The 15,079-nt window shown below is 39.0% G+C and overlaps 1 protein-coding gene and 1 pseudogene across 1 annotated transcript; both read right to left on the bottom strand.

Moving 5' to 3' along the window:
* Positions 1-6,492: 6,492 nt before the first annotated feature.
* On the bottom strand, positions 6,493-9,503 carry LOC149828113 (E3 ubiquitin-protein ligase AIRP2-like). The gene is made up of 5 exons (XM_090016763.1): positions 9,103-9,503; positions 8,129-8,279; positions 7,841-7,907; positions 7,446-7,680; positions 6,493-7,123 (listed from the first exon to the last, which is right to left on the bottom strand). The coding sequence occupies exons 1-5, from the start codon at positions 9,165-9,167 to the stop codon at positions 6,913-6,915; spliced, it is 729 nt and encodes a 242-aa protein (XP_089872889.1). The 5' UTR covers positions 9,168-9,503; the 3' UTR covers positions 6,493-6,912.
* A 4,994-nt stretch (positions 9,504-14,497) lies between these two features.
* On the bottom strand, positions 14,498-15,079 carry LOC149828112 (cis-prenyltransferase 4, chloroplastic pseudogene; annotated as a pseudogene).

Genomic DNA, 15,079 nt, shown 5'->3' with positions numbered 1-15,079 from the left:
TCCCAATACCAGATTGCAATTGTGGATCTCTTAAAGAACTTACGAGTTCTCAAGAAACTAAAATTGTCTAGCAATTTCCAATGGGTCTTAACAAATCTTTTGTCTCCATTAGAAGCCAAATTCTGACCATTGAGCCTCTCCATAGTATCAACACAATCTATTCAATAGTGCTGCAAGAAGAAACATAAAGGTTCATCATGTCGTTAAACTCCACCTTTGAGAACCTAGCCCTAGCAACCAAAATTTTTGATAAGTAGAGGTCCTCGCCGAAATCAACCATGACCTAAATGTGAGCATTATGGACTCTTAGGCCACATTAAGGCTCATTGCTACGCTCTTTGCGGGTATCCATCAAATCATCCCAAATCAAAGGAGGTCATGCCTACCAAAGTCTCGATGCAATCATTCTCCAACGATGCTAATTTGTCAAACGAGGTAACCAAACCAGCCACTATTGTGAACCCTTTTTTGTCACAGCTAAGAGAGGATCAACTTGGTCAACTCGCCTCATGGCTAGGAATGAGTGCTCAGTCAACTTCTACCAATTTAGCTGGTATATCTTCTATCACTACTCTCTTCTTCTTGGATAATAGACATAGGGGCGTCAGACCACATGACACCCGATTTTCTTTTCCTTTTCGATATACCATATCTCACCAAACCTAATTTCGATCAACTTCCAAATGGAGAATGCATTTTAGTTTTTCACATTGGAAAAATATGTTTATCTTCCAAATTCGTTCTTCTTGATGTACTCCATGTCCCAAAATTTTATTATAATTTATTATCAATTGCAAAACTAACAACCTCCTTAAAATGTGTTGCTTCCTTCTTTCCTACCTTTTGTGTGTTTCAGGACCAACGCTCGAGGAGACTGATTGTAGCAGGTGAGCTTCGAAGAGGGCTCTACCATTTCATTCCACAACCCATAGACTCATCCCATGCATTTGTCGTCAACCACCAACCTTCCCATCTTTGGCACATGCGACTGGGACATCCATCATTTGAAGAGACTGATCTTTTGAATAAAGAATTCAATGGTTCTCCTTTTATTCATAATGATTTGTGTGGTGTTTGCATGAAAGCGAAACAAACTCGTCTTCCATTTGTTATTAGCACTAGTCGTAGCTCAATACTTTTTTATTTAATTCATTGTGATATTTTCTAACTATAGTTGATGATTTCTCCCGTTGTACTTGGGTTTTTCTTATGCGTTACAAGTCTAAAACACTTTCTTGTCTAAAAAGATTTTGTGCACTTGTTCTAGTACAATTTAAACGCCAAGTATAAAAAATTCGAACCGATAATGGTTCTGAATTCAATGTCTATGCCACTCAAGAGTATTTTCATCTCATGGGTATTGACCATCAACAAAGGTGTGTTGGTACTCCCTAGCAAAATGGATGAGTAGAACGCAAGCACCATCACCTTCTTGAAGTGGCACGCAAGCCCATTTGCCAATTTCCTTTTGGCAAGAATGCATTCTAACAACAACTTTTTTAATTAATCAAATTCCATCTGCAATTTTACAAAATAGTTCTTTTTATGAGATACTCTTCAATAAAAAGCCAGATTTTCACTATCTTAGGATTTTTGGGTGTTTGTGCTATGCTCAATTTTTTTCCAACGACAAATTTGCTTCCCATTTTTCGATGTTGCATCTTTGTTGGGTATCCCTTCAACCGACGAGGTTACAACCTCTATGATTTAGAAATTCATGTTTTTTTTACAAGTAGAGACATCCTTTTCCAAGAAAATGTTTTTCCTTTTCAAGAGCAATCAGTTTATTAAAGGGTGAATACTAGTCTTGTGCTTCCCATACCTTCATCCGATGAAACATCCCCCCTTACTGAAATGATCTTCTCACCCAATGAACAACCTACTTCACAGGAACCCCCAAAGTCCACAAAAACACCTCCAACATTGACTATCCAATCATCACCTATACAACAACCTTTACGCCAATCAAGTCGAATACCAACTCGAGCCCATTATTTATAAAATTATGTTTTTGCCGCACTCATTCAACCCTCTCCAATGCCACCTACCTCTTCATCTCAGTCTCCAAAGGCGATCTCTCAAACAGGTACTCAATATCCCATTTCTCAATACATATGTTCATCCAAGTATTCACCTTCCCATTTAGCCTTTTTGTCCTCTATTCTTAGTGATGAAGAACCACACTTCTTTCATGAAGCCATCAAATTAACACTCACACTGGCATGAGGCTATGGCCGATAAGATTCAGATTCTAGAAAAGAATAAAACTTGGACTATAATGGAATTACCTCTCGAAAAATATTCTATCGGATGTCGTTGGGTATACAAGATTAAACGATGCTTTGATGGATCCATTTAGCGGTATAAAGCCTGTCTCATGGCGAAAGGCTATACTAAAATTGAAGGACTGGATTACCATGACACCTTCGCCCCTGTTACCAAATTGACTATCGTGTGATGCCTTCTCTCTCTTGCTTCAATCAAGGGTTGGTTTCTTTCTCAGATGGATGTCAGTAATGCCTTTTTACACGGTGACTTACATGAAGAAGTATACATGCACTTGCCACCAGGATTTCATGGCAAGGGGGAGTCTCAAGTTTGTAAATTGAACAAATCTCTTTATAATCTCAAGTAGTCGTCGCGTAACTGGTTCAACAAACTTACTTTTGCCCTTATTGAAGCTTGTTTCTCCCAATCAAAGGTTGATTACACCTTATTAACTGGACAATTTCATTTGATTACACCTTATTAACCGGACAATTTCATGGCAGCTTTGTTGCAATAGTCGTCTACGTTGATGACATAATTATAGCCAAAATAACGATGCAACAATATCTCTCATTAAAACTTTTCTTCATTCTCGATTTCACATCAAAGATTTGGGTCGTCTTAAGTTATTCTTAGGCATTGAAGTAGCCCATTATTGACACTGGTCTTCTTGGATCCAAACCATCAGATTTCTCCATGGACCAAAAATTAAGATTAACAACAGAAGATGGTCAATTTCTTGAAGATCTATCATCATATCGACAGTTAATTGAGCGATTAATATATTTGAGCGTAACACTTTCAGATATTGCTTATTCAATTCAAGTTCTCAATCAATATATGGCTGCTCCAAGGACGTCACATCATGTTGCTGCCATCCGTATTTTGAGATATTTAAAATGGACTTTTGGCCATGACATCTTCTATCCATCACAAAGCAGCCCACTGGGCATCCTGCCCCACTACTCGCCGATCTGTAACTGGACTTATTACTTTCCTTGGTCAAAGTCCAATATCCTGGTGCTCAAAGAAGCAAAGCACCATATCCCGTTCTTCTGCCAGGCAAAATATCGATCCATGACAACCACTACCAGTGAACTTATTTGGCTCAAAGCACTTTTCCAAGACTTGGGTCTACCTCATCCTCAGCCCATCACCCTCTTTTGTGATGACACTGCCGCCAACCCAGTATTTCACGAGCGTACAAAACGCATCGAGGTTGATTGTCATTTTATACGAGAGAAAATTCAAACTGGACTTATCACTACTAGCCATATTCATTCCAATATACAATTGGCAGATGTTTTCATAAAACCCTTCAGCATCCACCATTTTCATCGTATCATATCCAAGTTGGGTGTAACATACCTCCACATTCAACTTGAGGGGGAGTGTCAACATGAATAGACTGCAGATCCCCGGCACCAACAAGTTAAATATCCAAGTTGCTGATTTGTTGGTATGCCCATCAAAGCTTCCAAGTTACAAACTATACAAATCCAAATTGAACATGGGAGACTAATTTCTCAACCAGTGTCATAGGAAGCTGTCTTCACATATTGTAATGAATGTGGTTCTACATACCATTGAGAAAAGCTTGCCTAACGAAAAGTTCTGTTCAGGAGCATAATGGTGGTCAGTTTTCACAGCCTCGATACAAAACTTCAAGCGCAGAAAAGGACTGGAGGAAAAAGGTATCAACAGTAGTTGTTAATAATCCATTTGAAATACTTGACTCTGACTTAATGCAAGATATCAAGTCAGAGAATGGGAAACATCCGGTTTCAACTGCAAGCAAGGTCTATTCACCACCAATCTTTGCAATCTTCATCAGAGTCGCAACACCATGATCAGTTGCAAGCTATTCTTACTTTCACTGCTACTGCAGTTCTGGAAGCTCCTGGTGAGTTGGTGATTCTGCCACATGCACCTACTGTTCTCGAAAATTGATTCAATGTCCAGTGAGCGCTTAACAGTGGCCACTTTCTAGCTAACCGGGCTTTCAAAGAGTTTTCTCTCGATTTACTAGAAAACAACACTTGAATCATGTTTTTTCAATGAAAACATGAATTTTCAAGATTTGAATATTTAAAAAAAATCATAGACCATGGATTTTTTAAACCTTATAAAAGCCTACTTGTGTATCACAATCGGATGGTCCAAGAGTAGATTTCTATAAAATCAAAGCATGTAGAACACATTTATACTATCAGATTTAGGATAAACATGAAAAAACCCCTTGACAGCCCTGTTTACAGGGGTTAGCTAAAAAAGTGGTTAGCAGCTACTCTCTCTCTATCTATAGAGATATACATTGCTACTAACTAAGGTAAAGAACTAATAGGCCAGAAATCATAGGTGCAAGTCGTTTCGACTTGATCTAACCATATAGATGTGTTCAATAGAGTTTTTGGTTAAGGATCAAGCCTTGGATCGTGCTTTTCTGATGTAAAAATGCTGAAATTTTAGCACATTGTTGGCCGTTGATTTTTGGACCCTTTTAAAAACCTAATTATTTGTCATAATTACATAATTCAAAACAAGTTTCCTACAAAACAAACCATGTAGATCGCATCCATAGGATTTGATCTACAAAAAATTGAAGTCTTTTTAAGAAAATAGTGTTTTTTACTCGTTAGTTCCTTACCTTCATTAGTAGTCGATATTTAACCATAGTCTGTGCATAGATGTTGCATCTTGTGCTCGCTTTCATGCCAAGAACACGGAGACAGGGCCGAAGGTGTGAAAAGAACAGGGTTTCATCACACATCAACACGGAACCATGTACGTGACACATTCAGCAGTTTTTTTTTCCTCTCTTCTAGCTTATAGTTTCTCTTGATTAGTAAGATATTTTGTATTCTCAAAGAGCCGCTCATCAAAGTTTCTGCTTTAGGTGGAAACTTTCCAACACAAGTCCGCTCTAACCATCAAAGACATAATATAATCCCACCGTGTGATCACCTACCCAATGTTTAGTCATGATCACATAATGTCAAAACATTCAGCATAGAGTGGCACATTCTATAACCGAGTCCCAAAGAATTTATGACTTCCCACTTAATCCTTATCGCCCCCTAAGATAGTCTCCAAGGTCCTTGACAGCTTGAACACTGGTCTAGCAGCATAAGAAGAGATCCAAAATTAGAGAAGCAACAAGAATCTAATACCCAAACTCAAGGCCGCTGCTATGGGGGTTTGTGGAGGGGGAGGAGTAGGTGACATCTCAATGTTTCATAATCTTGCCATTTCCAAAGGCTTTTAAGACACGAATGAGCAGTAGACCTCAATGGTCTGCTGCTACGACAAACTATCAACTGTCTGCCATTAAATTAGTTCCGTCACATGACTGACAAACAAACAACATTAATCAGATAAATATACTCTGACCATTTTAGCAGATCGTAAATGGATTCAGAGCACACTAAAAAGCGGAAATAATAGCAGTGCTGCAGCAGTTACACCACCACCACCACCACAGTGCAGCACCCATAAATAAAGTAAATCACATTCAGAAAATGTTTGAAAAGCTTTCCTCATATCGCAGCATTACCTCCTGTTACTGTTCGCAACAGGATGTATACCAATATCCATAATGTCATTGACTGCAGATCTCCGTTGTTAAAAGTTACCATAGATGAATAAGTAGAATCACCACGTGAACATTAAGATATGCCCATGACCCAGAGGGCTCCAGCTCCCCAACGTATCTTGTGGTGATCTATGTCACATAGGTGCGGGTGCAGTGGTGTGGCACTTTAAAAAAGTTTGGGTGCGGGAAGTATATATATATAATTTTTAACAGTTTTAAGTTAACACTACGTGTATTTGTGTGCATTTATGTATTTATATATATAATATAGATAAAAATGGACTTGATTAGGGTTAACTGAATCTACTTTTGGATAGAAATGGACCTCAGTGTGGTTGACTTCACCTAACATAAAGGAAGTTGTGTCCAAGTGTCACACCCGCAGGGTGCAGGTGCGATGCCCTGTTAGAAGAGTCCGTGTGACATAGGTGGTGATCTTCCAAACCAAACCTTCTCACCAAGGGAAAAGACAATCATGGTGGAGAGAAACCAAACCACTGTCAAAACGTCATTCTGAGGTATTGAGGAAAACCTATGATCCATGGGAAGCATTGAAAGAATACACATCATGTATCTCAATACAAATTTCACTTCCTCTATACAAGATCGATAAAAACAGTAATAGCCTCGTATTACTCCAAAATGATCTTAACTTCATGCATCAGATACACAAATTCAGAAGCTTTAAGCAGCAAGTATCAAAGTATTACAATTGTACTATCAACATAAAGCTCCACAAAAAATCAAAAGCATTGAGCAGCAAAGAGCGTATGAATCACCAATACCTTTTTTTTATATAACTGCAAATTTGCAAGATCAAGTGAAACTTTCTAAAAACTGGAGAAGACAATGTACAGTTTTAATTACAGAGATGCATCCTATACATGCTACGGCTTCCCTATACATATCATATTGATTAGAGAGCTCCAACAAGGCTCCTCCAAGGAATCCATGGACCACAACGATCATTCCCAGGGCTAACGGCATGAGCCAAATCAATGTTGATTAAAAGCTAGAAAACACGTGCTACAGTTCCAGAATAACTCCCACACTCACCTGAAATGAGAATCATATGAAACAAAAACAGAATCTGGAACGATAAGAGGCAACTTATCTATATACATAAATAGCCTTCTCAGGTTTTCCCTGGAGATTGATGTCATATCAACAACTTCACGACTGTCAGTATATATCCAGAGGTCAGCTGAATTTACTCTCTTTAAACTATCACGACAGAAGGGGCACGACTGTGACCGTGCTCGCCTGCAGAAATGAAAGAATACTGTTAGTCCTATCAAATATTTGTATGATCAGGCTCATCCATGAGAGAGAGAGAGAGAGAGGTGGCAGCAATTTATTGGAAAGGGGGGAAGATGAACAGACAGTTTTCCTTCTGAGAAAATAAAGAATGTCAAAGAAGAACAACATATTTTTTTACCCAGTCAAGAAACCAGGGTCATGTGTTGCAAAAAGCTAATTATATTGTTATCCTTAATCCCATGATGCATTCAACAAAATTTCCAGGATCGGAGTTTAAGAAGAAGCAGAAAATAACTAAACTCAGGTAGAATGGAATTCACCATACCAATCTCGATAGCATTTCATGCACAAAGCATGGTTGCAATTTGGCAGAACAACCTTAGTGTTCATCTCCATGCAGATTCCACATTCTTCCTCCCTCTGAATATCCAGTTCGGAAGGTTTTCCCCTCTCTTCATCATCTTTCCTCTTATATTTCTCTCTGCAAGCCTCCCTCTGTTTTCGATCTTCTATATCAGTGATCCCTCTTTGGAGTTGCAACAAAGAAGGAAATATCACAGCTGCCCAATTTAAAACCTCAATGTAAGATGTCAACTGCCTAAAACCCGAACAAAGAGAACAGTAAGAGACAAACCCAAAAGAAGAACACACAGCATTAAGGGACCAGGGGAAACAAAAGCACACACACACATGCAAAATTCACTCCACGAGGCGCCTCACCATAAAATTCTCTTAGGCTGGCTTTTCTTTCATGTAGAGACATTGTAGTTTTTCCATCTACATAGACCTGAAAGGCACCACCAATTAACAAATACGAGAATTATGAGTCGTATAACATAAAGAGTGTGGGAGGAGATGCAACTTGTATAGCCAAGCAAACAGGGGAAAAAGGAAACTAGGGGAAATTGGCTTGAATTATGATTTACCAATAACAAAATTAAAATAAAGGAAAAAGGGAAGGTGTCAATTCAGCAAAGAATGACAATGTACTTGAGTACCATGTCACACCTTGTAAATCAGGATTCTGATCAACCCCAGAGCACCAGCGAGGCTGCAATCAGTCCATTGCACTAGGAAAAGAAACAAGTGAGCTGCTGGACTGTATGATAATCTCATCTGAAGGCATGCCCCATCATATTCCCTTGGATAATCCGACGCCCTGTCTCCCCATTAAATGCCTCAGTTAGAACTCACACTTGTAATCTATGACAAGAATTTCTAAAGATAGCACTCTTCAAAGAGCAAGGACTATGTTTAATCAAAATGTGGCTTTTTAACAAATCAGACAATTATTCAATATGAAGCTCAGACCAAGCAGAGGAAATTCATAGACACACTAAGGACACGACCGTGTACAAGCAGACCACCATGTCCTGAAGCAAACAAACGAGGGACACTAATGGCATAAGAAACTAATTGGGGCAAACACGTAGAGTGGATGCTAAGAAAAAGAGGGAAACCATGAGAGCAGAAGCCATAAAGATCGAAACCCAACCCCAACCCTCTTGTACACCAAAGAGGGAACGGTTAGTGCACCAGATAAACTGGCAAAATATGTACTTGATATAGCCAATTAAAACTGTCATAGCCAGCCAGGTATGCATCGTACACAAAAGATACGGAGCGAGCAGAAGAATCGTCACAGTGGTCGGCAAACTCAGATGGTTAAAAGAAGAATCAGGCGAATCATTAGCAAATTCAAGGGTCTCCCCTCATCAAATTAGCATATTTCCTATAAATCCGGAATTCACGAGACTACCAACATAGCTAGGCAAGGGTTTTACAGAAAAGAAGAAGAAGAAGAAGAAGAAGCCATCGAATTAGCTAAACAAGATGAAGAGAAAGAAGGTAAAATAATTGAGGGAGCGAGGGAGGAAAGAAGCAGGGGTGCCATCGAAATAGCTGAACAATACAAAGATAAAAGTGGTACAGAAAGAGGGGAATTGAGGGTGGGGGAGAAGCAGTTGGTGTGGTGATCTTACAGAGTATTGGCGTGCTGGATGTCCGCTTCGAGAGCCTTGAGGGAATCTTTGAAAGATTTGCGCATGGCCGCCGTCCACACCTCTCTCTCTCTCTCTCTCTCTCTCTCTCTCTCTCTCTCTCTCTCTCTCTCTCTCTCTCTCTCTCTGACAACAACAACAAGAACTTCAACAACAAAACCCAGATTTTAATACGTTCTCAAACGAATGTCCAAGACCCTCCTCCTCCTCCGCACCCCATCACACCCCACCACATCTCTGCGTCTGCGCCCCTCTCCTCTCTCTTCTTTCCTCCGACTCCGTGCGTAGAACGTATTAGAACAGACGGGCCACCCAGGACTACGTGGAGCGGTGCACGATGTACAGCGCACACTGCAAACCCTAACCCTAATGGCCTCCCTGTCGATCAAGCGAGCGAGAGGGAGTTATGACGATAACCCCGCAGTGTCTCTCTCTCCTCACATAGCACAATACTTTTGGTTTGGGTTTTGTTGTTTCCACGATCCTCCCTTTGATTTTAATTTAATGACGAAAACCAAAACCTGATCAGCCTCAAGCATCTATGCATGCTTGGCTTTCAACTCACGCTTATGTTCTTATTTACGAGAACACCACCCGCCCATCCCTCTCCCCCATTTATTATTTATTACCTTGTTATTGTGATTCGGCCGTTCGTAAGAATTTTTTTTTTTTTCCAAAAGTAGGAAATGAAATAGAAATACAGCAGAAACCCCCCTTTCTCAAACAAACATTTACCGTATTAATTAATAAACAAACAACACATTTTAAATATCAAATTAAATATTTTTTTATGAGAGTGGGCATTTGTTTGATCCCACAAGTTGATAGTGTCCTTATCTTTAGTCTTGATGGGGTCTTTTGGTAATTTCAATTGTCTCATACTTGTGTTTGCGCTATTAGTTCGCAAGATATCGATTGCAGAAAAGAAGAGTCCCGAATCCCTTTTGGGAAGAGGGAGAAGCCTACTGCCTTATCCAATCATAATTCACTGGCCTCTCTGTTTTCTTATCACTTGACAAAAGTCGGTAATAGCCTAGCCACTAGGGGTCTCAATCGGTTGGGTCTGGTTCGGATCTAGGTCAAACCAGACTCAAACCTGATTTAAGATGATAATACTGTTTTCGGACTCAAGTCCAATAGAATCTACTTTAAAAAAAACATACTCGGACACTATAAAGATTACATAAATCACTTGAACTATACTATTTTTTTTATTGAAAATTTATGAATCTTAGTCAAAACTCGGGTTGAGCCCGAGTTTGATAACAAATTTCACAAATCATACCTGACCTCATGTATTAATCGACCCTATGAATCCGACCCAGATTTTAATCAGGCCTTAATTATCACCAAACCCTGACCCCAAGGTTTGGTGCAGGTCAGGTCCAGGTCAAACCGGACTCATTGACACCCTACACGCCACACTTATACTGAATTCCCTTCCTCCGACAGTATTACAGGCACAAAGTAATTAGCATCATAATCATTCATTCGTTCGCCAATAACACGTCAGATGGACATTAAAAACAATCAAATGAACAGGTTTTTCAAGTAAATACCCTAAACATAAACCTAAGAAAACACAGTCTCTATATATTGAGAGAGAGGAATGAAAACTTACTAAAAAACATGCTAAACCTATTCAATAAAAAAAAAATGATATTTTTTTCAAAATTCTAACTGTATTCAGCATGATTGATTTACTAAAAATTGACACTTAGATCAGCAATTTTAGATAGAAAAAATGGTATTTGGAGCCTTGAAAATTTATAAAAATTGTATGTCGTTGATTTTGAAAACTCATAAAAACCTATCCATGCAACGAAATCAAATGATTCAAGAACTGATTCCTATAAAAACAAGCATATAGATCATATTTGTAGGGTTTGAATTTTTAAAAAAGAGACTAAAAATCTAATAAAACATGTGGTGAGTAGGTTTGGCATGTTTTTTTAGTGAATAAGTTTTCATTCTTATATATAGGATAACTGAAATATGTTTATCAACCAAATATGTTAATTGGTATGAACCAAGATTTTTATAGGTTATTTATTTATTTTTTTGAAAAATTCATCAAATGAATGTGATCTAAACGCTTGGTTTTATAGAAACACTCTTGGATCGTTCAATTATGATGTATAAGAATGATCTTTTAAGGGTTGAAAATCAATGGCCTAAAATTTTCATAAATATTCAAGCTTAAACAATCTGATTACTATGATCCAACAGTATACACCTTGCAAATGGATCACTCTGAATTTGTCTGCAGGGTTAGATTTGCAAAAAAAAAAAACTATGAATATCATATTTGGATGGTAAACAAATTTCAGATAAGTGCACTTCACTGTTGAGACGTTGCAAGTTAAAATCCCAATGATACTCTGTAAAAAAAAAAAAGTAAAAAGTGGAAGCCATGAACGGCCTATATCCATCACCACAGTCGGCCATTCACATTAATAAAGGATAAATTCGTCATTTCATGACTCTGAAGGACAGGGATAAGTCGTTTGCGTAATTAGTAGTGTAGGAGGAGAGGGGTGGGGACAGGATAATATCTTCTAGTATCTATCCATGCATATCCAATCCAATACGGAGAAAAAAAAATATCTCCCACAACCAAGATACGCAGAAATGGATACAGACGGATGGGCCCACTTGGTGGTTCCCCTTCATCGCATATAAGACAGAAACTTTGACACCGCCCTCCACCCTGGGGGCCTCTGCCTTTCTCCCTTTCTCTATTTATTGGTCCGAGTTTGGGTAGGGGAATACCAAGTTTTGAGGCCGGTCATCTCTCAGGCGTTTCCATGGAATCCGATACATACACGAGTATTGGTTTCACCAGAGTACACTAAGGGGGCGTTTGCTTCACGGAAACTGGGTCTTTTTTGGGAAAAAAACATCGATGAGCATGCACCACAGTGGGAAATGGAAAATGCTTTCCCACCCCCCAAGTATCCGTACTGGGTTGGTTGGCTGCCATTTGGCTTCTGCATCAGATATATGACTATTTACCACCAGGTACCTCCGGGGTTTGAACCTGCAAAGTCCCACCACAAGGAGACGTGTATTGATAGCTTCTACCAACCACGCAGAGCCCTCCTCAAACCCCTGTTGATGCCACCGTTTTATATTTTTTCAACAGAGAAGGATGTGGTTAGGTACTACCCTACCAGTTATACAACCATACCATTCGGAGTTCGAACTCGGACGTGCACCAACTGCTCCTGCCAAACAAGTGGACCCCTCGTTGGTACTGGTTTTATATTTGATAAGGTACTAACCACAGTGGGGGTGGTTGTGAAGGTGTTGAGTTGGAGATCCCGGATCAAACCCTGCTGACACAAGGGTGTGTTTGTACGTAGCTTTCAGAGGTGGGCTACCTACGGTAGAGTAGTCGTGGGGCCCCAGTGGGTGTTTTATCTCACTTAGGCAAGTCATAAAAAAAAACTAATGAAGATACTAAAACTATGCTTTATATTGTGGTATCAAAGAAGTTACGAAACCATTGAGTTGAAGATCATAGGTTAAAATTGTATCAACTCAATCTGACCACAAAGATGTATTTAAGATGGTTTCTCTATTAAGGTTAAACCTTGGATCTTGTTTTTTTATATAAAAAATATGACTTTTTGCATCATAAAATTTTGATAAATCTTCATCCACTGATTTTTAAAGCCCTTAAAAATTTGCATACACATGTCATAATCACATTATTTAAAATTCATTTTCTGCCAAACAAACCTCTTAAATCACATCCATAAAGTCTGATATATATATATATATATGAGAGAACTGAACATATTGAGCCCTATTTTTCATTCTTCCCCATAGTTTTGAAGTGTTTTATGATAAATCTGAACCGTTAGATGTGTTTAGCACACTCTATTTAGTGAGAATCAACTCTTGGATTATATTTTTCTGATGAAAAAACATGTTTTTATAAGTAAAAAAAACTGCTATCTTCGTAACCAGTGATTTTGGATCACAGGAAAAAACTATATACATATCAGATTCCGGTAATCCAAAAGCTGGTTCCCACTAAACAAAACCTATAGATATGTGTGGTGTTAGACCTGAAAATAAATAAATAAATAAATAAATGTGATTTTAAAGGGTGCATAATGAGAAAGTAGGCAGAACCAGAGCATTCACTTAGCACTCTCTCTCTCTCTCTCTCTATATATATATATATATATATGATTTCTAATCAACAGTGCCGTACCTTCACTTAGCACCAAATACTAACCCCACCACCACCTCACTCTAAAACAAGGGCCACTCCACATTTCTATTTCACTTTTGTTTTTTGGTAGTTCGTTTAAGCCGTACAATTGCTTACCAGCTCATTCCTTTGGTTATTATCATAGTATACAAATTTCTGACTCAAGATTTAGGTTTTGTTTTCTGTGGGCACCGCCAGTGGTTTTGGATAAGATTCCTAGTCTTATAAATTTTCTCCCACCTTTTTATCTCCCCTTTGTTCGCCCCAACCATATTTCTTTACAAATACAAAGTATTAGGTTAGCTATCAACTCGTCAATTGGGCACGGAAATTTTCAAAAGCTTCCTTTTTTTCAACCCCTCCCCACTCTATTTCTTATTTGGTTTGTGCATCTATTAAGTTTTTCTTTTTTAACAAAGAAAAATGGGGTTAGGCAGAACCCTACCAGTTATACAATCATATACCATTGGGATTCGAACTTAGCGTCCCAACACAAGGTGACGTACACTAACCGTTCCTGCAAGATAAGCGGAGACAAACCCCCTGGTTGTTGCATATATTAAGTTTCTCAAAAAAAGAAAAAAAAGACAACAAAACAGTGGGCGCCAATGATCTTCGGTGATAAAGCCGGGTTGCCTACGAACTCTTCCGGTCCCTGACCACCAAACCAGGTGACTCGGTCAAGCTCTGCTCAGATATGATCTTCCTGGTCATAGCCAAACTCGTTTCGATTTTAGTTACTGACTGGTGAAAGGAACCCCCCCTGCCAGAGATCATATGCCTGATAGCACCAAGTCAGTGCATCAATTGCCTGTTTGTGGGTGGTACAATACAAATCGTAGGATAAGCCTTACAAGGAAATGAAGGCCGCAATAATAGCCCCTTGGTCTGCCGCTACTATATCCCGGCTGCAATCTTTTCTTCCTTCTAGTGTTAACAAACTGCACATCTTTTCCTTTCTAAAAAAACAAAGACAAACTGCACATCTTTCCATCAAATCAACCAAAGTATCAAAATGCAGAACATGCATTCTTCAGTCCATGACTATATCTGCCGGAGATTCCTTATCATCCGATATTTAGGTGTTGCAGAACTTGGTCTCTACCAACAAAATCCGATCTTCCCTAAACGTACCGCAGCTTATCAAAGCTATCAAAAACACCAACTTCTGTAGCTCATCCAAGTAATTCTTGAACACCGTTTGGTTCTTCCTTTTGCCTCATAAATTGCCTCTGGTATTTCATCTCGCTTACCAAATCGTCTGCGCCATTGTTGGCATGAAAGCGATGTCTCTTCATATTCAGCCTCCTCAAAATCAGAACAATATGTTTTCGTAAAGAAAAGTTCAGAGTATGCCAATTGCCACAGAAAGAAATTATTGAGCCTCAGCTCTCTAGTCCGAATAACTAAATCTGGATCAGGGTAGCCTTCTGTGCAGTTTGTCTCAAGCTCTTGTTCAAATACTGACTCGGTGATATCTGCTGGTCTGAGTTCATCATCTCTTATTCTGTAGGCAATCTTCTGGTATGCTTGCACTATGTCATTCCGCCCACTATAGCTGACTGCAACGACCAATTTAAGCCGCAAATTAGCCTTTGTAGTTTCCACTACTTCAGCCACTAATTCTTGTAAGGTGGTTGGTAGCATGGACGTGTCCCCAATTACACATAGCCGAACCCCTTCTCTGTTGAAGAACCAAACAAAATAAAGTAATATAGCAGATGCTATGTACAT

Source organism: Nuphar pumila, chromosome 9, assembly GCF_984573655.1.
Source record: "Nuphar pumila chromosome 9, dmNupPumi1.hap1.1, whole genome shotgun sequence".
In the NCBI taxonomy this organism is placed as follows: domain Eukaryota; kingdom Viridiplantae; phylum Streptophyta; class Magnoliopsida; order Nymphaeales; family Nymphaeaceae; genus Nuphar; species Nuphar pumila.
This window is presented reverse-complemented; position numbering and strand designations above follow the sequence as displayed.

What these genes read in the sequence shown, in the direction of transcription:
- LOC149828113 (XM_090016763.1), bottom strand. Translation starts at nt 9,167, where the DNA reads ATGCGCAAATCTTTCAAAGATTCCCTCAAGGCTCTCGAAGCGGACATC. An exon ending in TCAGAATCCTGATTTACAAG is followed by an intron (nt 7,908 to 8,128) that starts GTGTGACATGGT and finishes GGTGCCTTTCAG; the next exon opens with GTCTATGTAGATGGAAAAAC. An exon ending in CAGCCTAAGAGAATTTTATG is followed by an intron (nt 7,681 to 7,840) that starts GTGAGGCGCCTC and finishes TAAATTGGGCAG; the next exon opens with CTGTGATATTTCCTTCTTTG.